Source organism: Calliphora vicina, chromosome 5 (assembly GCF_958450345.1).
Source record: "Calliphora vicina chromosome 5, idCalVici1.1, whole genome shotgun sequence".
In the NCBI taxonomy this organism is placed as follows: Eukaryota; Metazoa; Arthropoda; class Insecta; order Diptera; family Calliphoridae; genus Calliphora; species Calliphora vicina.
In genome coordinates this window covers 21,944,826-21,969,619 of record NC_088784.1, presented here as the reverse complement: position 1 = coordinate 21,969,619, position 24,794 = coordinate 21,944,826, and the positions used below count along the sequence as shown (strand labels likewise).

The 24,794-nt window shown below is 32.2% G+C and overlaps 1 protein-coding gene across 1 annotated transcript; it reads right to left on the bottom strand.

The window, feature by feature from the left end:
* Positions 1 to 479: 479 nt before the first annotated feature.
* Inos (Inositol-3-phosphate synthase) lies at positions 480 to 23,496 on the bottom strand. Its single transcript, XM_065513218.1, has 4 exons — positions 23,100 to 23,496; positions 5,021 to 5,962; positions 1,709 to 2,176; positions 480 to 1,638 (listed from the first exon to the last, which is right to left on the bottom strand). The coding sequence occupies exons 1-4, from the start codon at positions 23,226 to 23,228 to the stop codon at positions 1,492 to 1,494; spliced, it is 1,686 nt and encodes a 561-aa protein (XP_065369290.1). The 5' UTR covers positions 23,229 to 23,496; the 3' UTR covers positions 480 to 1,491.
* Positions 23,497 to 24,794: the final 1,298 nt, after the last annotated feature.

Here is a 24,794-nt window from a genome sequence, read left to right as displayed (position 1 = left end):
AATTTCTGCAATATTTTTTTTACCATAATTTTGTTACGAAAAAAAAGTTCACAATTTTCTTTAAGTAAATCTTTCGTTTGAAGCTCAACATTTTCTTAAGGAATTCTTTTGATTAAAAATAAAAAGTTAAATGTTCTTTAAAAAAATATTTCCTTAAAAGAAATGTTGATGTTCAACTTAAAGTCAAACTTTTATTAAAAGAAATCTCTTGCTTGAAAATTTCTCGCTTGAAGCTAAACATTTTCTTAAGGAAATTTTTTGATTGAAATTAAAAAGTTTGATTTTGGAAATCTCTAGCTTGAAATTAAAAATATCCTTTAAGAAAATCTCCAGCTTGAAATTCAACATTTTCTTAAGGAAATTCCTCTTGCTTGAAGCTCAATGTGAAGGCTCTCTCGTTTCTCTTGCTTGTTGTTCAAAATCTCCCTTAAAGAAAATTTCACTCTTTTATTATATTAATTTGAATAAATTAGATACAGTTTTTTCGATAAATTGCAAGTTTTCAAAATTTATTTCAAAAAAATAAAATCTTTACAAAATAATAATAATTTGAAAATTAAACATAATTCTTGGAAAATAACTACACTAAGTTGTAGTTAAAGTTGTATTTAAAACAGATTATTTATTATTATTTATAATATAATTATGTTTGTTTGTTTGTTTGTATGTATATGTACTATAAGTATATAAAAAAATATATAGTAATCTAATAAAAAATATTTCCAAGAAAATTAAACAATTTATATGCCATAATGTTTACAAGAATTTTACAATTAATTCATTTATATTTCTTGGAAATTACAACAATTACAATTGTTATTAGAACAATAGTTGTAAGTAAGTAAACTTAAATATTAAAAAATTAAGGTACTTGAAACATTTTTCTTAGGCCACGAAAAACGAAAAACTTAAAACAGCACCTCAACAATAAGAAAGAAAAAAAAATAACTTTATAAACATTCAGGTAAAAATATTACAGCTCACATTTAGTTTGTTTTATTAATAACAAAAAATAAAGAAATTTAAAATTTCTTTAAAACTTTCTGTCTGTCTATCTGTCTGTCTGTTATAAATTGTATTGTTTGTCAATCTAATCTAAGAGAAAAATATTTAGATTTTTTTGTTCAAAAAACAATTGTACATCAATATGTGTAGATTATGAATGTTTTATATAGTAAATAAAATAAGTATTTCTTTTCTTAATACTAATAACATTTTAGAGAAAAAGGTTAAAGGGGGGAAATATAAACATACATATTTTGTAGATACATAATTGCCACAGCAATGGTTTGGTTTTGCCAAAACTACATACTACCAATAAGTTTTCTAAAATACAAACATATTTAACAAAGTTTATTTGATAGATTTATCTTTTTTTAAACTCCAATATTCTTTAAAAGATTTGTTTGGATTTTGTTTTTTGTTTTCTTTTTAACAAAATGATAATGAGAGTTGGTGGGGGGGGAATGAAATTGAAAATTGCGGTGCAATTTAATGAACACCATTTGTACCATTTGTGGCAATGCCATTCGAATGACCATTGAGCTGTTGTTTGCCATTGGCCAGGTTGGTTTTAACGCCCGCGGAGGTCTTGAGTTTTTTGGTGGGTGGCTCATTAGTAATGCTGGAGAAATCAAACTGTTAAGAAACAAGAGAAAAAATACCATTAATTTTATAAATCTTTAACAAAATCTTTCCAAATACTTACTCTTTGCTCCAAAGTCATATGATTATTTGGTGGCAAACCAATGCAACCACGCAATATATTCTCAATTGCTGCCCTTTGACGGAACAACGAGTTAACCACCTGTGTTCCCTTGGGCACCAAAGGTGCCTTGCACAAATAACTGAGCAACGATAAAACAGGCTTGAATGGAACCCAGGCAGCATTTTCCTCATTGTTATTCTTGAGCTGTATGCGTGAACACAATTCACCCAAAATAACCAAATCCAAAATGAGCGGAGAAGCCAATAGAGAATCCTCACAGGTATTGTGTATGACGAGAGTGTTGTGGCCACCCATCATAATTTCCGAAGTGTATTCGTCCATGGCCCGCTTGCTGTCACCTACATAGGGTACATATTTGATGACCACCACATGATCGGGATGTTCTTTGGGTTTGTAGAGAATTTTATTGGATTCAACCATGTCATCGACAACATTGCTCTTGGAGATCTAGGATGAAAAGAAAAATATATACAATTTGAATAAAGATTTCGATAATCTATTGATTTAAGCGCAAAATTTCCTTTAAGGAAATCCGTCTCTTGCTTGAACCTGAAAATGTCGTATAAGAAAGTCTCTCTCTTGCTAGAAGCTCAAAATTTCATTTAAATGAATCTGTCTCTCATTTGAAGCTCAAAATGTTTTCTAATAATTTCATTTAAGGAAATCTCTTGGTAAAAATTCAAAATTAATGAAAATCTCTGCTTTGAAGCTCAACATTTCCTTTAAGTAAAGCTCTGGCCTGAAGTTTACAATTTTCTTAAATTGAATCTTTCGTTCGAAACTCAACATTTCCTGAAAGGAAATCTCCTGCTTGAAGCTCAAAATTTTCTTAAGAAAATCTTTCGCTTGAAGTTCAAAATTAAAGAAAATCTCTTTCGCAAGAAATTAATTGTTTGAAGATCAAGGAAATCTCTTGCTTGAAGTTTAAAATTAAAGAAAATCTCTAGCTTGAAGCTCAACATTTCCTTTAAGCAAATCTCTGACTTGAAGTTCACAATTTTCTTTAAGTAAATATTTGGTTGGAAACTCAACATTACTTTTAAGGAATCTCCTGCTTGAAGTTCAAAATTTTCTTAAGGAAATCTTTTGCTTGAAATTAAAAAGTTGTTTCAAGTAAATCTCTCGCTTGAAGTTCAAAATTAAAGAAAATCTGGCGCTTGCAGCTCAAAATTTCCTTTAATTGAATCTTTCGTTTGAAGCTCAACATTTCTTTTAAGGATATCTCCAGCTTGAAGTTCCAAATTTGGTTTAAGGAAATCTCCTGCTTGAAATTCAAAATTTCATTTAAGGAAATCTATTGCTTGAAGTTCAAAATAAATGGCCTGAAGTTCCCAATTTCATTTAAGTAAATCCTTCGTTTGAAGCTCAAAATTTCCTGAAAGGAAATCTCCTGCTTGAAGCTCAAAATTTTCTTAAGGAAATCTTTCGCTTGAAGTTCAATATTTCCTTAAGGGAATCTATTGCTTGAAGCTCAAAATTTCATTTAAGGAAATCTCTTGCTTGAAGTTCAAAATTAAAGAAAATCTCTTGCTTAAAGCTCAACATTTCCTTTAAGAAAATCTCTAGCCTGAAGTTCACAATTTACTTTAAGGAAATCCTTGGTTGGAAGCTCATCATTTCTTTTAAGGAAATCTCCAGCTTGAAGCTCAAAATTGTCTTATGGAATTAAGAGTTTCCTTAAAAGAAATCTATCGCTTGAAGTTCAATATTTTCGTAAGAAATCAATTGCTTCAAGCAGGAGAAGATCAAAATTTCCTTAAGGAAATCTCTAGCTTTAAGTTTAAAATTAAAGAAAATTTCTGGCTTGAAGCTCAACATTTCCTTTAAGCAAATCTCTGACTTGAAGTTCACAATTTTCTTTAAGTAAATCTTTGGTTGGAAACTCAACATTTCTTTTAAGGAAATCTCCAGCTTGAAGTTCCAAATTTGGTTTAAGAAAATCTCTAGCTTGAAATTAAAAATTTCATTTAAGGAAATCTATTGCTTGAAGTTCAAAATAAAAGGCCTGAAGTTCCCAATTTCATTTAAGTAAATCTTTCGTTTAAAGCTCAACATTTTCTGAAAGGAAATCTCCTGCTTGAAGCTCAAAATTTTCTTGAAGAAATCGTTTGCTTGAAGTTCAAAATTTCATTAAGAGCATCTATTGCTTGAAGTTCAAAATTTCATTAAAGGAATTCTCTTGTTTGAAGTTCAAAATTAATCAAAATCTTCCACTTGAAGCTCAACATTTCCTTTGAGCACATCTCTGGCCTGAAGTTCAAAATTTCCTTTAATTAAATCTTTCGTATGAAGCTCAACATTTCTTTTAAGGAAATCTCCTGCTGGAAACTCAAAATTTTCTTAAGGAAATTTCTTGCTTTAAGTTCAAATTTTCTTTAAGGAAATCTCAAGCTTGAAATTCAAAATTTCCTTTAAGGAAATCTCTTCTTTAAAGTTCAAAATTAAAGAAAATCTCCTACTTGAAGCTCAAAATTAGCTTAAGGAAATATTTGGCTTGAAATTAAAAATTTTCTTTAAAGAAATCTACAGTTTGGAGTTCAACATTTTCTTAAGGAAATCTCTTGCTTGAAGTTCTCTCTGCTTGAAGCATATCTCTGGCCTGAAATTCACAATATCCTTTAAGTAAATCTTTCGTTTGAAGCTCAATATTTCCTTTAAGAATATCTCTGGCTTGAAGTTAAAAATTTCCTTTAAGGAAATCTCTTGCTTGAAGTTCTCTCTGCTTGAAGCATATCTCTGGCCTGAAGTTCACAATTTCCTTTAAGCAAATCTTTCGTTTGAAGCTCAACATTTCTTTTAAGGGAATCTCCTGCTTAAAATTCAACATTTCATTAAGGAAATCTATTGCTTGAAGTTCAAAATTTCATTTAAGGAACTCTCTTGCTTGAAGTTCATCTCTGTTTGAAGCATATCTCTGGCCTGAAGTTCACAATATCCTTTAAGTAAATCTTTCGCTTGAAGCTCAATTCTCTGGCTTGAATCTCTGGCTTGAAGTTCTCAAATCTCTGGCTTGAAGTTCAAAATTTCCTTTAAGGAACTCTCTCACTTGAAGCTCAAAAATTTCTATGAGGAAATCTCTGGCTTGAAATTAAAAATTTCCTTTAAGAAAATCTTTGGCTTGAAGTTAAAAAATTTCTTTAAGGATATCTCACGCTTGATGATCAAATTTAACTATTATCTCTTTTAAACCCTCAAAATCTCCTAAAGCAAGTCTCTCTCGTTTGAAACTCATAATTTCTCTAGGGAAATCTATCACTTAAACCTCAAAACATTCTCAGAACAAAAACTCACCTCCTTCGATCTAAACTGCTGGGGAGCCGACAAATTCTTGCCATCATTATTTCCCAAATGATTGTAACTGACAATCGACACTGGCTTAATGCCAGCACCCACCAAGAAATCCACCAACACAGATTTCAATTTAGTTTGGCCCGATTTGAAATCATCACCGGCTATAAACACACCCTTATGTTCGGCCAACTCCAGGAGGCCAGGTACAAAAGTATTTTGTGGCGAACCATTAATATAGGTGCAACCCTCATCAATACTGGCCATGGCAAAGATGGTGGAGGGTGAGATTTCCGATTTGTTAGCCCTTAAAGATTCTTCCAATTCCTGCATGGTCATATTCAAACCCGACTTAATTTCACTGAAACGTTCAGTGTTGGCGGTCCACAGCACTAAAATCGAATCCAAATTCTTCTTGCTCTTAAAATCTTGTATGTCACGGCGTATCTGCTCATACTGTTCGAATTTGGTGCCCTTGATGAGATTATCGGCTCGGTCCAATTGATTGGCGGCAATAAAGTCGGGATCGTATATAGAGGGGCGGGGTTTCATTTGGCTTAAATCTTTGTACAATTGATCCTGTAGCTCTACATCCAAAACCTGAGCACGACGCATAGATTCACCAATGTTGAGGGAGCTAATGTCCCAGCCATCGACAATAATGTTATCGGGATCGACCATGGGTACTAAGTCCTTCATGGGCACATAAACATCTTTGCCTTCTTCATCCGAACCCAAGAGAACGGTGGAGGCTTGTGTTATGGAACCGAACCAATTGGACTTTTGTATGCCGGTACGTTTGCGCCATTGCAATTGACGGCGATTGGATTCGAGAGCAGCGGTTAAGGTGGAACCATTATTGCCACCCCAGCCCACTAACATTAAACCCAAGCGGGGTACACGTTTATCGGTGCGGATTTTTATGTTGGTAGTTTCAGGAAAGACCTAAAAGAAAGGAAGAAAAAAGAAATTAGTTTACAAATTCATACTATGAACACCCATAATATCAATCATCTTCAATCTATCATCAATTAAATCTAAATTTCTGTATTAGAACGTCAAGTTAGCAACAATCTTTATCACACTAATTATGCCAAGTCTCGTGTTTATATTTTTTGCTATTATTCTGTATTATCTGCAAAGAATTTAGCTAATTAGACATTTAATTAAGAATTTAATAAATAAATATGTATCAAACTGTGTCATGCTAAAAAACATGTATTTCTTATCAGAAGAACCAAAAAAGTATTTAAAAGATAATGACTGCTAACATATGTTCCGATTAAAGGTCTAAACCAGCCCCAAAATTTATAATTGTTTTTGTTAATAAATCATTTAGGAATGTTTGTTTATAATGTGCAATAAATAAATCATAAATTATCTTTATACGGATGTGATTCACTATCTAATCCCTCCAAAATGGATGAGTTCTTGCAGAAGAACGGTAAAATCTATGGGTATCGAGAAGTACTTTCCATATCTTAGCAGAATTTATTTCATTATAATAGAATATATTTCATTAGGATATTCTACTGTCATCGATAAGTCCTCTCCTGATTATAATTCTCTGGGCCGTACAAGAGAGTTGTACTTCATTTTCGGTAGGATATAAGTGCTGTAAATTGTAAGGAAATCATAAGAGTGAATTGTTATGAAACTAAAGCATTTGAATACTTCTTTCGCCACTTGAAACATGTATGAAAAATGTCTTCCGGACTGAGGGAGATTTGGAAGTTTGATGTAGAAGGAAATTTAACCCTTATCCTATACTCATGTGTCAAAATGGCGCTACGAACAAAGTCCCCAAACCACAAATGAATTAAAACCCCAAAATTGGGGGCTTAATTCATTATGAATTAAAACCCAAAAGTTCTAAATGATTAAATCCACAACCAAAGAAACTAAACCCCCAACCAAAATGAAAAAGAAACCGTCTTCGCAGGCCATTGCAGGCCTTTGGCCGGCCGCAAAGGTTTTCTCCTCTGGGGTGTATCAAAAACCGGCTTCGCCCAGAATGCGCAATGCAAAAAAACTTTTCTGAGCGAAGCCGGATTTTGGTACACCTCAGAGGAGAAAACTTTTGCGCTCAGCCAAAGGCCGGCAATGCAAAAAAACTTGTCTGAGCGAAGCCAATTTTTGATACATCCCAGAGGAGGAAACCTTTGCGCCCGGCCGAAGGCCGGCAATGCAAAACAACTTCTCTGAGCGAAGCCAATTTTTGATGCACCCCAGAGTAATTTCATTATGAATTAAATCCCCAGTTTTAGAAATGAAATAAATCCCCAAAAAATTAATTAAGACCCTAAATTTCGTTGTTGGTTTTTTCTATATAACATTTTGGGGCCTTAATTCATTTGCGGTTTGGGGACTTAGTTCGTAGCGCCTATCTAAATGGGTATCACGAAGTACACCCCCTCTTTTAGCAGAACTTATTTCATTGTAACAGAACACATATCAGCGATAGAGTTGGATAGAGATAGAGTCATCGATTAGTCCTCTCCTGATTCTAATTCTCGGGGCCGTACAAGAGAGTTGTATTTAATTTTCTGTAGGATATAAGTGGTGTATAAAACTAAAGCACTTGAATACTTCTTTCGCCACTTGAAACATGTGTGAAAAGTGTCTTCTGGACTTGAAGGAGGACTTAAACTCTATTGATGAGATCCTATCCAATTCCTATAGTACGGACTCTTGAGCTGACTTGAGCCACAGATTTACTTTCTCAAGTCAGCCAGCAAGTCTTCCGTAAAGCGTCCCCTGCAAAACTCAAATAAAGAAAGTTAAGCCGATAGGCCGGCCAGCAAGTCTTCCGTAAAGAATTCCCTACAAACCCCATATTGGCGGTCACTAAGTATTAAAAAGTGCACACGAAATTGCCGTTATTAGCGTCTCCATTTTAAGGAATTCATATTATATTAGTAACCTTCCAACATATAGTAAATTCAGCTGCAATGTATAGAGGTGAGAAGGTTAGCTAATGGAGAAGCACTGCTTCAAGGTGTATTATTTATATTATCATTCGCTAAAACTATTTTAAGAGTGCGAACATGAAAGTACACACGAATTACTTTCAGCGAAAAAAAATTGCTTTATTAAACGGATCAGTGAAAAGAGGCGGAGTTGTGGAACTACCATGATCCTCCACCATTTTAATCAATGACCAACATCTTTGACAACCCTGGGAAACAGTAAGAACTTTAGCATTATTGGTCTGTTCATACAGAGTTTGTTCAAGCCTTAATACTTTGTCACACGAAGATCTCTCCTAGACACTTGCTATGCAAAAAGGAGTGATCATTGTGTGACAAAGTATTAAGTCTTGAAGAATCTCTGTATGAGCAGCCCAAGAATGCAAAAGTTCTTACGGCTTCCCAGGGCAGTAAATGATGCTGGTCATTGATTAAAATGTTAGAGGATCATGGTAGTTCCACAACTCCGCTTCTTTTAAAGGATAATCCAACATTCACAGATCCGAGGATAATGATAGATCCTTTGAGGAACTATCATTATCCTCTGATAATTTTATCAATGACCAATGGCTTTAGCATCATGTTCAACCCTTAATACTTTGACACACGATCGATGATATCTGGCTTTGAAGAACTATCATTATCATCCACTCTTTAACAAGCCTCGGGAAGCTTTAGCATGAATGCGATGCTCATACAGAGCTTGTTCAATCAAGCCTTAATACTTTGACACACGAAAATCTCTTATTTTTGTGTAGCATGTCACTCGCAGCGTTATTATTATTATTACGTCAGTTTCTTGCTTTGTAAATCTGATTGGAATTCTATATGTTTGAATGAACCAGGATTTTCCTCTGGGTTTAATCGTAGATTTCTTTAATGAAATCAAAGTTTATATCCCCAGTAATATAACATTTTCAAACATTATTTTCATTGAAACAAAGTTACCCATTTAAATGGTGAAATAAATCATTGAGCTCTCGACCTAAAGAGCCCTTTTGTTGATAAAAGTTGAATGTAACTGTTCGTGAAATGTTACGAAGTTCGGAGAGCCAAATAAACATTTTACAGTGAATCGGTTTCGAAGTTCCAAGAACTTTTACTTTATACTTTTCATAGTATGAAGTGTAAACAAGATTGAGAGAATTATGTTGGTATCCTTCCAATTACATTGAACCAAAATTTCCCATTCTAATGGCTAAAGAAATCTTTGAGCTCGGACCAAAAAGTCCTTTTGTAGAGATGATTCGATTCGTGAAAACTTTTGAAGTTCGTTACAATGAACCAGTTCAGAAGTTCAATAACTTTTACATTCTACGTGTCAGTGTATGAAGTGTGAAAACGATCGAGAGTGTTGCGTTGATGACCTTCAACACATGTGATATGCGTTGCTTCATTTACTACTTCCTAAAGGGGCATTTTACAATGAATCGGTTCAGAAGCCAAAGAACATCTGCTTCTTCCTTATCAGGGTATGAAGTGTGAAAGAGATCGAGAGTGTTGAAATATGTGTTGGATTATTTGCTAATTCCGGCACGTACCGAATTTTGTATATAAAATAGTTGTATGACTTCAAAAGTGCAATATTTTTGAAGGACGGAGTTTTAAAGTGGCATATTTTTGAATCTAATTGAGATATTGACTTGAAATTTTTTTTGTAAGACCAAAAATTAACTTATCTAAACAAAAAAAATAGCTCGGAAAAAATATGGATCAAATTGTTCCTAATATTTGCAATCCTATTAAAATTTTGATATAAATTTTAGTTTTAGAAACTCAATGAATATGTAATATGTAATAAAATCTTTATTTATTAACGAAACTCAATGAAATTCAGCGTTTTTTCTAAATAACATGGTGTAAAAAAACTTGTCAAAAGGTCAAAGGGAATCCCGCAATTCCTAAAAATTGGAGCGAAAATCCCAAAAATGGTATTTTTTACAATTTTGTCTATAGGGTCCACATTTCCTTCGGGGCTGGGAAAATACTTTAGGGATAAATAGGAAACACATCAGGGTTTCCAAAACTGCTTGAAATTTTGATAAAAAATAGGTCAATTTCCAAAGGGCGTAGGGCCGACATGTTCGAAAAATAGGACATGTTTTTTATACCAAAATGTTCTCCGCAAAGAAACTTTATAGAAAATAATAAAATTGTTATATGTTCTTAAAGGAAGTTGTTTTTTAATAAAAAAAAGAGTTATGTCACCTTTTTGTTCAAAAAACAGCAAAAATATACTATTTTTTGAATTTTAAAATTGAAAATCTGTTATTTTTGGATCCCTAATTGATATTGCTCTGAAATCTTTTGCGTGTTATTCGTAATTTAGTTGTCTAACTAACAAATTCGAGTCCATTCGGTCCAAAAGTACGCCCTATATTTTTAAAAAAGCGGACCAAGGTATGGCAAAATTTTAAAATTTCAATTTTGAAATGCCTATAACTAGACAATTATAAGAGATAAATAGCACACGCAAGCATGTTTTTTCAAGATCTAGCCGAGCGCTTTCCATAAATATAAAATTCTTTGAAATCGGATGGGAAACAAAAAAATGGCACGTGTTTAAAAATTTTACATGTCGAAGGTACCCTACTTTGAACCCCCATAGCGCCGCCCCTGGATTATTTGTAGGGCCCATTTTAATAACTTAAACTCGAATACTCCTTGGCTACACCCAACTCAAATTTTATCCCGATCGGACCAGCCTTTTAGAAATGCCAGATTTATTTCCAAAAAATTTCGATTCTGCCCCACTGTGGAGCGTTTGGACTTCTATCACAAAAGTCCCACGTATTTTAAAGTTTTCGTGTATAATAGTACCATGGCATGCAGTTCGTCCTCTACATTATAAATATCGATTGCTTTTATTAGACATTTTACAATAAAAGTCCTTGAGTTTGTGTTATGATAATCTAAAATTGTTCCTCCTTTTAAATTACATGATCTATTTGATTTTTTATTTGTAAAAGTTTTGGTTTTTGTATATGGTAGGCCTAACCCGAATATTCGTTGGAATTCTATTTTTTAACTCTGCGACTTTAAACGCTTTCTATGGATTTTGGTAATGCTATAGAGTCCTTACCAAACTCAATGAAGATGAAAAAGTTATGTCCTTTGCATTTTAAGAAGATCTCCGGTTACATTAGACCCCATTGTAAAAGTCTCAATCCTCTAGAGGGTTGGATCGTTCTGTAGATCCAGTCATTTTAATCTATAAATTATTAAATTATAGCCTATAAGGAGTGAGATCGAAAAATTCTTAACATACATATATGTTTATAAAAAAGAAACCACTAAACTTACAGCTTTAATTTTTTTTTTATTTGATTGAAATTATTATTACAATTTACAAAAAAAATTATTTTTATAGTTTTAATCACTAGTGATGAAATTTTGAACCTTTTTCGGAAACCCTTCCATTAACGTTTTTATAGTGCTTTCTGTCACTTTGCTCGAACATGTAGTCCATCTCCGTTTAAAATCTACCACACTTTTGGACACCTTTTTTGTACTCTTCAATTCTCTTTTAACAAGAGCCCAATATCTCTCCACTGGCCTTAGCTCCGGGCAGTTTGGAGGATTTGCCTCTCTTGGTACAAATACCACATTATTGTTCTTGTACCACTCAAGGGCTTGTTTGCCATAGTGACAGGATGCCAAGTCAGGCCAAAAATAAGTGGACACATTATGAAGTCTTATGAATGGAAGCAGCCTTTTTTGTAAACATTCCTTGATGTAAATTTCGGTATTTATAGAGCCCGTTGTAACAAATGAGTGGCTTCTTTTGCCGCAACTGCATATTGCTTGCCATACCAAGAACTTTCTGGGAAATTTTGTCTGCTTTTGGGTCCTAAACTTTTCTTCAACATTCCCTCGAGCATCAGCAACATAAAATTTTTGACCTGGAAGTTGCGAAAAATCTGCCAGAACATACGTTTCGTCATCCATTATGCAGCAAGAATATTTTTTTATAAAACTTGACTTCAATTTCCGTGCTCTGTTTTTGGCCTCTAAATTTTTAGTAGCGTTCCTGTCAGGAACTTTTTGAGCCTTGTATGTTTTTAAACCTGCATTAGCTTTAACTTTTCGTACCAAATAGTCCGAGCACTGAGCTAACCGGGCTGCTTTCCTACCGGATGTGTTGGGAGCTCTTTTGAAAATGCGTTCTATTTTTTTGGCTTTAGAAACATCATGTGGACCATTCCTTCTACCTGAACCAGGTTTTCTATCAACTGACAAGTTCTCCCGGTACTGTTTAATAACATTGGAAACAGTTTGACGGCAGACCTTTGTATGCTTGGCCAACTTTTTGTAAGACCAAGTTGGGTTTTGTTGAAAATATTTAATAATTTCAGTACGCACTTTTTTCTGGTCACTCATTTTAATCAGATTAACAAAAAAATTAATATAATTGACATTACACATAATAACTGACATGTTTTTCAAAGGTAACTTGATCAAAAAAAAATTCAAATAATACTTGGGTTAAAAAATGTAATGAAAAACGTGTGTTAAGAATTTTTCGATCTCACTCCTTAGATTGACTGTGATCTACAAACTTTTGGACATAGACAACAACTAGATAGGTAACTGAGAGCCAAAAACCTAAGTCTGTTGTCAAAAACCTAGTTTATGAGAACGTATTGCATGTATTTTGTTATTATATCACCCGTATGTGTGAAAAGAGAATAATTTTTCCATATATATTACTCTCTCCTTCCGTTCTATGTGTTTATTCTATGCTACTAGTTCACACACGTCAAGAGGAGAGGAGATTGGAAAGATTTTCCTCTGTTTCTTCTACTCTCTTCTATAAACTCAAGACTTGTTCAAGTAAATTTGACATGTGTGAACGTTTGACGTAAAACAGTGATGCCAAAATAGTATGTTCAAATAACGTTATACAAGATTTGTAAATTTAAATATCATGTAAAATGCTGTTACCTTTGCTGTAACGGTTTATAATTTTTATATAAATTTCGCATAGTCATGTCAATTAATAAAATATACCCATAAATATGTAAAAATTATGTTAAAAACTGCATAATTCTTTACTAATAAACATATTTATACAAGTTTATTAACCCTTTCGCCCACAAAAACAAACTAAAGGTAGATTTAATAAAGAATAACAAACACTGTGTTAAAATTTCAAGCAAATATTTTAATTAGAAAACCGGTAGACTAGCAATTAGTAACAAACTATAAAAAATATGGAATATTTTTTCAATATTTCTAATGATAAAAGCCGGCCGGTAAGTTGGTTTTAATTATTTACTTAAAAAAAACATCTGTTTGTTATATATATTTTAATATATACAGAAGCTGTTTTAATTACATTTGTTCTTTAATTATTCTACTTATAAACTTATATACATATTTAATATGCTGAACACACGCGCAAACTTGTTTTGCAAAATTTATGGCTTGATTTTTTAATGATTTTTTTTTATTTAAATTATAAATTAACATATATTTGAGAATTTGTGTTGGCTAGCATATAAATTTATTAGTTTTTGGCTTATTTGGCAAAAAAAGAAATAAGAATAATTTAGTGCTAAAAGTGCAATTTCATAGGTACACGTAAGTCTTAAATAAATACTTGTATGTATGTCTGTACATTTTTATATTTTTAGCATGTCTCAAATAAAATTTTGTTTTAATCGGTTTTTTTTCTCTGGTCTGTTATACATACATAAATATTATATAAAACAAAAAAAGTATTGTTCTATATTTATTTAAGAAATACAAACTATAATGTATGTTTGTTATCTTTATAGAATTTTAAATTAAATGGTTTTAAGGGTGTGTCCAAACATGAATTGGCAAAAAATTATTATTGTTGATGTAGACACATTTATTATAAAAATAATTGAAATTTTAATTAAAACACATGTTTTTTTTTTATATATTAGTGATAGAAATTATAGGTTTATTGTCAAATATGTAAACATAGCGGTAAATGTTTGTTTACATTGCTGTTGTTAGGTTAGCAGGGCTGTTAGCTTCACATCACATCCTGTTTGTCAATAACAGTGTTATCAATTAAGCGATTTTTATTGGTGTTTGGATTCATTAAAAATGCTTTAAATTAACGATTTTATATTGAAATAGGAAATTTATTGAAAGTTTATACTTGTTAGGCCATAAAGGAACTGCTAAGACTTTAAGTGCGATAAATTGCAGGCATTTTTTTTGTTTGTTTGTTTACTGCTTAGAAGTGTAGGAAAAGTTGCACGATATCGCATGGCTTGTGATTAGGGGATTTCTTAGATTTTGTTTTTAAATTGTTGTTAATTGTCAAACATTATTATGAAAAGTAGCAAGGCACAACTTGACTACAAAGTATACAGAGGTGTCACGATACAGAAGATAACCCAGTTTTATGCTTCTCTCTTTCTCTGAAAACTGATTTTGTCTTCTTGAAATGTCAAAATGTTCAACTCTGTATACTTTGTGACTTGATCTGTGTAATCTTGAAAGGAGTTTCGAATTTTAAAAGAAAATGGAAATAAAATTGCTTCGATTAATGCCCAAGTTTCTTTACTAAATATTCTCCTTTTATTCTTTCAAAAATGAATCTAAAATCTCTCTCCATTATTGTATCCATTTACCAATCTGTTTATTTTTTATTATAATTTTATTAAATAATCCAAATGTTTGCCTTTATACGAACTTGTTTGTGTCAATTGTTTTTCATTATTGAGTAATTCACAACATTCGGAATTTAACGAACTCGTTTTTTGTGCGTCGTTTTTAAATGTTCCCCGACCTATCCTAATAACAAAATTATTGTCTTACTTAATAAAAAAGTTATTTATTAGTTGATTGACCTAAATGGGTCTATAGACTATTGCTATTGTCTAATATTTCTTTGTTAATACTCATATAAACAAGTTTCCGCAATGGATGTTCTACGTAATTTAGCATTTTTTAAACAATCGGTTTAAAAAACGTATCCTCGGTTTATGTGGTCAACGGCGATATTAAACGTCAGAGATCTTCTCGATCTGGAAAGCCACAGAGTTGATAAAAGCACACGTCACACGTGGACAGTCGTGCCGCCTTTGAAATGTCGTTTAATACATTCTAGCTTATGGAATACTGCAGCAGAGCTCTTGAAGAGTACTACTCTATCTACTACTACTACTCAATAAAATTGTGTTGGGCACCAGGGACCTGTAACATACAGGGAAATGAGGTTGCAGACGAACTGGCCAGACATGGCTCAGATCTAGACCATGGTACTAGGGAACAGGGTGTAAGACCTCCGATTTGTTACTACAACTAGAGGATGTGGGGATGTAAAGGAGTTGGAGACAGTAGAGCAGTTACCCGAGACTACATAATCATAGATTTAAATGGCTAGGTAACAGATTTCTAGATGAACTAGGTTTTATCAGAGGAATAGGTTGGCTATTTAAAGGATACTCTACAGTTAATTCAAATCCGTAACCGTCTTCTTTCTTTTCTTCATGTTCCGTTTTTCAGGAAAGGAAAAAAATCACAATGGAGAGCACCCCTCTTCCAAACTAAACTAAAACTAAACAAATAAGAGAGGTATATTCGGATGTGCCGAATCATATATACCCTTCACCAAATTATACTTAAAAATATTTTTAAATTTTTTTTTCCAAATTATTTTTTAAAAAGTTTTTTTTAAATTTTTTTTAAAAAGTTTTTTCCATTTTTTTTTTAAATTCTTTAAAATTTTTTTTTAGGTTTAAAAAAAAAAAAAATTTTGGAAAAAGAATTTTTGATTAAAAAAAATTTTGGTTAAAAAATATTTTTCCCAATTTTGACCCATTGTAGGTCAACTTACTATAGCCTAATATACATCGTTGCAATGGACTTTGAAATTTCTATCATTAGATATCCATATTGTCTATATTAATGACATATTAATCCAGATATAGATCAGAAATATGTCAAAAATCGAGGTTGTCCCGGGTTTTTCCTTATATCTCAGACATTTGTGGTCCGATTTTGTCGATTTGAAATAGCAACCGAGCCGGAACTATTCTCGATATATTGATGTATCAATCATGTTTATAAGTTATTTGAGGGCTACGGAAAGTTGATTTCAACATAAGTACATACGGACATGGATAAATCGAATTCGCCATCTATAACGATCCAGAATATATATACTTTGTGGGATCCCAAATGAAAAATGGATTGAAATGTTTCTAGTGGAGCAATTGTCTGGTTACTGATTTGTCGCACTCAATTTCTTTATGAAAATTGAGTTAGAAATTATTATATGAAATGATCTTTTTTCAAATCTTTAAACGTATCTATGATAATTCGAATATGTTGTATGCCAAATTCTGCGGTCAAAAACAAAAAAAAAACAGAGAGTATAGAGTCTCTCAATCTAGAGCTAAGTTTACTGCGGCCTGCACAAAGAAGACCAGTTTCAGCTGGGCTAAAAACTGTAGAGCTTCGAAGAAACCATTAATATCGCTGAAAAAAATCGTAAAGCTCGAGAACACTTGGAACTGGACCGTTGCATAAGGGAAGACCGTTTCATTTTTCGATGAATCTAAATTTAATTTTGTGGATTCTGATGGATTGTGGAGAGTTCGACGACCTGTCAATAACTAAAAAACCCAAATAATGTATTGTAAAAGTTAAGCATGGAGGCATAAATGTTATGGTGGGGGTTTGTTTTTCTGGTGGAAGCTTAGGACCCTTTCACAATATCTACAATATTATGGACTAACAAGTGTCCCACTAATGGATATTTCAACATGACAATGACCTTAAATACACATCCAAATTGGTGAAGGGGTTTTTAGAATAGAAAGTCGTTAAGGTCAAGGCAGTCCATTTTATCATGCCCATGATAAAATGCCCCCACCAATGGATATTTCAACGTGACAATGACCCTAAACACACATCCAAATTGGTGAAGGGGTTTTTAGAATCCCAGCAGTTCTAGGAGATAGTACCGAACTAGTGATTTTACCCATCATTTAGGGTGGGAACTAGTTACTTCAATAGCTACTTGACTAGTTATTTTATCACGTACATGTACTAAGCCCTTTTTGATTACAATGAGACTGTCCGATAGCTGGTCCAAAGTAGTCAACGCATTGGATTCACATACTGGTTACATAGCGTAAAAATTTAAAAATTTCTACTTATAAAACCAGTTTGTACGAATTACTCACAAACCGTTTAAAGTGACTACGCTCTAGATTACTTAGAGACACTTAAGTGGCAATTGTTTTCACGCTAGATTACTTGGGATATAAAAAGTAACCAATTGCCTTCTCTCTGCACTACAAAGAGCACATACGTGTCAAATGACCCAAAATATATGTATATTGGAGTCAGCCAAGTGATAAGACGTTAGTGACAATTACTGCCTATAAGGGATACATTGACTACTTGCTAAACTGCTGGGAAAAGGAAGCCGTTAATGTCATGTATTGGCCCTCATAGTCACTCAACCTTAACCCTATAGAAAATTAATGGGAAATATTAGATAGAAAGGTAAATTGGCAATTGCGCATCGAGAACCAAACAATTTGAATCAAGTAATAATGAGGCATGGTCATCTATTCCAATGACAATGACGCGAATCAATATTTCTCATGAAATATGTTCGCTTTTTCCATTTTTTGTTCATTAACTTTGTTCACGTGTAAAAATTCCCCATGTTGTGAAAGTTTTAGATGGAATTTTGTAAACAATAAACAGCTGTTACGAAACATTACCCACTATTGTGAATGAAAATTTCATGGATATATCACGATAGCAATTTTCCCTTCGAGGGAAATGGATATTTCATGGAAACTTAAATGTTATTGCCGATATTAGTTATATGGCTAAAAGATGTGCGGCAGTTTTAAAGAATTAAGATTATGCAACAAATCGTATTTGGCACGTGTACATGAAAATTCTAATCAAATGACTGCTAATACTTTTAAATATTGAAATTATTCTAATAAACAATTTAACAAACAAAAATTTCCTTATATAAATATCTGTATATTCCTACACAGCTTTAATATATCTTCACACTACCTAACAACAAACAGCATTTTTAATATTTATAATAAATACAATAAATAATAACAAAAAACATAAATTAAAATTGCTAATAATATAAGCCATACACAACATCCATTACGATATGGTACAATGTTCAATATCTATATGCATGTTTATTTATTTTTATATTTATATGGCTTTATAAATGCAAAACACAACACAATCATTAATAGTCGCACTCCCCCACCCAAATTTGCCGCCCGATAATAATGTTTAAGTGTATTAGCTATTACTTCCGCTCATACAATTTTTTTGTTTAAGTGTATGAATTCTAACAAGTGGCAGCAATATGGCGCAAACAATAATACAAAAAAAAAATATAACAACAAAAATAACCTCAACCCAGACCTAGTGAGCAGAGTTTCCATATACTATTTATAATGTACAGCTGAGGGCAAAATTATGGCACCACGTTTTTATATAAATGTGTAAGCACATAAAAAAAGTAAATTTAAATAAAAAAAATATTTATTCAAAATATCAATAGATGGCATTAACATTTGAAAATGATTTCGGGCATATGGCCACTGCACCTGTTCTTGACACAGCGCATTCTGGACGTCCAATTTTGGGCCACTTTTTCGAGCATTGCTGGCCGTATGTCATGAATAACACGAACAATGTGGGCCCCTCAAAGGCCTCAATCAGCATAATGCAGTGACTTTACGTGGCCCACAAAAAATCATCGAGAGGTATTAAATCACACGACCTCGAAGGCCAATTGACAGGTACATTTCTCGATATCAAGTTATCGCCAAATTTTGTTCTCAATAAATCAATGGCTTCGAAAATACCATCCTGCTGAAACCACATCTCTCCCAGATTAATGTCACCAACATGTTCAAACAAAAAATCATTGATCATTAACCGTAAGAAATAAGGCCAGCAACAAACGGTGCATTTTGTATGGAGTCTGCATGGTCTGTTGTGGGTTGGTCTCACTAAATTTTGAACACAATTTTGCAATAAAACAGTCGTCTATAAGTTGAGCGAATCGATGACTGATTTTAAAAGTAAATGATGATTTGCCAGAGTATACAGACCATAAATGTCAAAAAGTGAGCGCAGTATGTCAGTTAATCCTTTCGTAAGTTCTATGGTGCCATTATTTTGACCGGCACTATGTATAAGCATGTTGTTGTAAATAAAATGAACTATATACAAAAATAACCTTGAACATGAAAATGAATTTTATGTATCTTTGTAGGCTAAACAGAAATTCATTGGAGTTTTAAAACGCATGTGCATTACTTTGTCTAATGAAGAGAGGAAGATAGTTTGATATATTGTATTAGAGGTGTGGGTTATTGGGTCTGGAATATAAACGTATGTATTATAACACAAAATCAATAAACAGGAAGAAGTATTCATTGTTCCTTGTTTCATAAAGCGGTTACTTCTTCTTCTGGAATATTCTAAAATGAAGGTCAGTTTATTTCACTATGTACTTCCTGGAAAGTTGAAGGACAATTTATTTGTCATTGTCAAGATGTTTCTTAAAGGGGTAGGTTTTTATTAGAATGCAAGAATTTATTTTAAGGATTAAGTAAGATAACCTATTATTTCTATATTATATTGGGTGTATGACTTAAAAATGCAGAATTTGCAATAGATGGCGTATATTTTGAAAGCGATTTTTGTTTTTAAAAACTTATATGTCATTTTGAAGGGTAAATATCTGACATTTATTCTTGCTTACATTTTTCTTTTAAAATTTCAATAATTTATATTTTTGAGTGATTTTTGGAAGTGGGCCTTATATGGGGGCTATGACCAATTATGGACCGATCACCATGAAATTAGGTCGTGTGATTTATGTCTAAATGAAAGTTTACTGTGTTGAATTTTGTGATTATATAAGTGATTTTCGGAAGCGGGTCTATATGGGAGCTATGACTAATTATGGACCGATCGTAACAAAATTTGGTGACATGAATTTTGTATATATAAAACTTATCTGGAGCGCAATTTGTGGAGATACATTTATAAATTAAACGTTTATGACCGATAAAGTCCAATTTCGGAAGGACATTTGTATGGGGGCTAGGTGAAATAATGGACCGATTTTAGCCAGTTTCAATAGTCTTGGTCCTTGGGCCGAAAAAATAATATGTACCAAATTTGATCGAAATATCTTCAAAATTGCGACCTGTACGCTGCGCACAAGGTTTACATGGCCAGCCAGCCAGCCAACCAGACGGACGGACGGACATCGTTTAATCGACTCAGAAGACTAATATTTTTTGGCGTTACAAACATCTGCACAAACGCATAATACCCTCCCCACTATGGTGGTGTAGGGTATAAAAAATGCCGCTGAAACATACCGATTGCTCACCATAGCTTATGGTAAATGTGTTCCATCGGTTTCAACGTGCGAGAAATGGTTTGTTCGGCAGTCGTGATTTTGAAACGGAAGACAAAGATCGCCCAGGCCAGCCAACAAAGTTTGAAGATCAAGAATTGGAGGCATTACACACCATGGAGATTGTTGTAAAACTCAACAAAATCATTGGAATCTACTCAATCAGCATCCAAAAGCAGGGATTTCATTTAACCAAAAGCAGGGAAATTGGTTACCATGCGAATTGAAGCTGAGAGACCTTGAAAAACAATTTTGCTTGCCCGAAAAAATGCTTGAACGATATAAAAGAAAATAATTTTTTGTACCGAATAATTACTTGCGATGAAAAATGGATCCATTACTATCCCGAAGCGTAAGAGATCGTATTTGAAACCCGGCTAACCAGACGAATCAACACCAAAGCCAAATATCCATGGAGCTAAGGTAATTCTCTGTATTTGGTGGGAACAAAAAGTTCCTATTTATTATGAGCTGCTGAAATATGACCAGACCATTACAGGGAACAATTGGTTACTTTATAGTCTTAGGTAATCTAGCGTGAAGACAATTGCCACTTTAGTGTCTCAAAGTAACCTAGAGTGTAGTCAATTTAAATGTTTATACTGCACTTTAGAAATCTGTTATTTTACCTACCAGAAGTAATCTATTGAAGAGTTGTCGGAAGAAGGTTTGTTTACAAGCAACCGTTTATTGGAGTGTCTGTGATCCGTACATGTTATATAGCTGATCAAGTAACCAGTTAAGTAGCTAGTAAGGTAACTGACGCTATGTAACCAGTACGTGAATACGATGCGTTCACTACTTTGGACCAGCTATCTGACAGTGTCATTGTAATCAAAAAGGGTTGATCCCCTGCTTAGGACATGCGAGTGTTAAAATAACTAGTCACGTAGCTAGTTATGTAACTAGTTGACACCCTAAATGATGGGTAAAATCACTAGTTCCGAGCTTTATCCTAGAACTGCTGGGTTTTAGTTCTAGTTCTAGACTCACAATGGGTTAATGGATTCGGTCATATTATATCAGAGTCGAAAGGTCTTTCAAATGATTTTCATATTATACAGATGTATTATCCAGTATAAATTTAAATTTAAAAATTTTTGTTAAAACAAGTAAGAGAGCTATATTCGGCTGTGCCGAATCTTATATACCCTTCACCAAATTATACTTCAAAATACAAATTTTAAATATTTTTAGGTAAACAAAATTTATTTTTTTTCTTCAAAGTTGTTTTTTTAATTTTTTGGAAAAAAAAATTTTTCGAATTGTTATTTTAAATTTTTTTTTTTTTAATTCAAAATTTTTTTTTTCTAAATTTAATATTTTATTTTTTAAATTTTGAAAAAATTTTTTTTTGTTTTTCAAAATTTTTTGGGTGAAAAAAAATTCGGGTTAAAAAATATTCTTTTTTTTATTTTTTTTTAATATTTAGCAAAAAAAAACTTTTGGTGAAAAAAAAATTCGGGTTAAAATTTTTTTTTCTGATTTTGACCCATTGTAGGTCCAACTTACTTTGGTCTTATATACGCCGTTGCAAAGGTCTTTGAAATATCTAGCATTAGATATCCATATTGTCTTTAATGACTTAGTAATCCAGATATAGATAAAAAATTGAGGATGTCCTGGTTCTTTCCTCATATCTCAGCCATTTGTGGACTGATTTTGCTGATTTGGATCCCGAAGATATCTGGGGTCTTCAGAAAATTGATTGCAACAGACAGACGGACAGACAAACAGATGGACATGGCTTAATCGACTCTGCTATCTATAAGGATCCAGAATATATATACTTTATAGGATCGGAAAATTATATTGTGGAAATTACAAACGGAATGACAAACTTATATATATCCTTCTCACGAAGGTGTAGGGTATAAAACAAGTTCATTAAATTGACCAAAAAACAATTGTTTTTCGAATATAGAAAAAATTTTAATTTGAAATAAAACTTTTCAATAAAGTGGTTTGAAATTGAAAATTAAGATGTCAAGTATTCTAAATATGATCCAAATAATTAAATGGATTTATAAAATTAACAAACACTAAACAAATGTTTAAAATACAAGATGTTGTCACAATCTTGATGACTTCCGAATTATATATGAGAATGGATTTATAAAATCAATTTTTAATTCAGAATTAAGATTTTAGTGACTTAAGCTCAAATTTAATTAATTGATTAATTCGAAACCCAAATCCGAAGTTAATTAACTTATATTGAGGAACATTTTATTCGATTTAAGAAGTTTTTGCAGGAATGTAAATTGAAATTTAGAAATTTCTGTAAGTTTTAAATAAAAGTTTTCAATAAAATGATTTTTAATTGAAAATTAAATTGTGAATTATTGTAAATATTATCAAAATAATTAACTTATATTGAACTATATTGACCAACATTTTATTCGATTAATCGTTTACACATACATATTTCTTTTATTTACACAACACTAATTTAAAAACTTTTTGCAGGAATGTAAATTGAAATTTAGAATTAAATTTCATTAAATTTATCACAAAACTTGAGGTTTTTCATTATTATTATTATTTTGTAATGCCACCCACTCTCTCGTATTCAAATAAAATTTTCTAGAAAAAACTTTGTATAATAATGACCACAAAAATAAATAACCAAAAAATAAAAAAATCAATAATGTATTTAACTGACTTAAGTTGACGGATGACTTACCTGAATTTTTCCATTGGGTAAATATTTAACTTGTGAAGTTTGATACTCATAATCGGTTTCAATAAAACTATCAGTGATTTGTACTTTCGGTGAAATGACTTCCAAACTTTCAACAGTAGTAGGCTTCATTTTTGCAAAAATTTTCTTTATATTTTATTTAGGAATTTAGTTAGTTATTTGTAATAAACTTTGTCAAACACTAGTTTTTTCTTTGGTGATTTTTTTTTCAACTATTTTATTCAATTTTATATAACAAGTAATCACTTTTTTTTGCCACTGACGTTGTTTCAATTGCCAAAAAATGTAAATCTTTATGAATTTATTTTGTGAAATTATTTCTCTCCTTGTTCTTTTTGGTTTGTGAGCTGTTTATGGCTTCGATGTTTTCCAACTAATGAGCTGTTTGGAAAGCAGCCACTACTATATATGCATAGATGACGATTAAATTCGCAAACGACACGATACCCCAATATCGTGTTTGTTGTTATTATTCTTATTAATATTATTGTTGTTGTTGTTGTTTTTGTATTTTTTTGTTTCTGCCTTTCTTCCTTATTAAACAAAGTGTTGTAGAATCAGTTTATCAGCCGCTTGTTCTTTCGCTTTTGCTCTCTATTATTTATTTATTGTAATTGTATTTTTTGTTGTATTCTTTTTTTTTGCTGTAGCAAAAAACATTAAGTTGTTATTGTTGTCTAATATTAATAATACCCCCAACTGTAGGGAGTTTGTGCTTAAATTAAAGCCGGCTGTATGACTTGTAGTTGTTGTATTTTACACGCGTGCCGTATACGCATGTTCATATTTTTTTTTTCAATATAGAAGAGTATTTTGTTTAGTTTAGAGATATAAGAGATGTTTAAATACACTGATGTCTTGATTAACATCAAAATAATGTGTAAATTATAAAACTTTCAGTCTTCTAACTGATTCCTTACAACTTTATTTATACTTCCTTGGAAAAAAAGTTGGCAACGCTAAAATGTTCGTTGACACCTGCTATTGTGAATGATTTCCATAGTTTTTCTTTATTTCCGGCAACCTCCATCGTAATTAAAAATTGTTTTCATTATATGCTTTTTTCATCATATGCTTTTTCATATGCTTTTTTCACCTTAGATAACCCAGTAAGAAATATATGGCTAGGTAAAGTTTTTTCAGGAAATTTATCTATAAATTTTCATCTTAAATTATCATTTCTTCTTAAAAACACCCTTTTTATAGAGATGGAGAACTTGAATTGAGAACTTGAGAATTGAAATAAAACAAAGAAACCCCTTTTTAATGGTCATCCAATTGACTTTATTAATTAGATAATTGTATGGCATTAATGATTAAATAGGATTTCGGGCATGTAGCTCAAGCCCTGGAGATCCAATTTTCACACACCCTTCGCAGTAAATCAGGCTGTATTTCGGCAATAACGCTTCGAATATTCGTTTCCTAGTGCTCGATCGTTTCTGGTTTATCTGCATTTCTTGAATTTATTCGCTATCCAAAAGCTTCTCTCAGTAAATTGATTGTATCGCGTGGCACCATCCTGCTGAAAACACATATCGCAAACCCAATACCTCTCAATTGTGGCACGAAAAAGTTAGTAAGCTTGTCTATACCGCTCACCGTTGCACAGTGGGCGAAATGAAAAAAAGTGGAAATAAATCTAGAACTTATAAACCAAAAGTCCGATTTTAATAA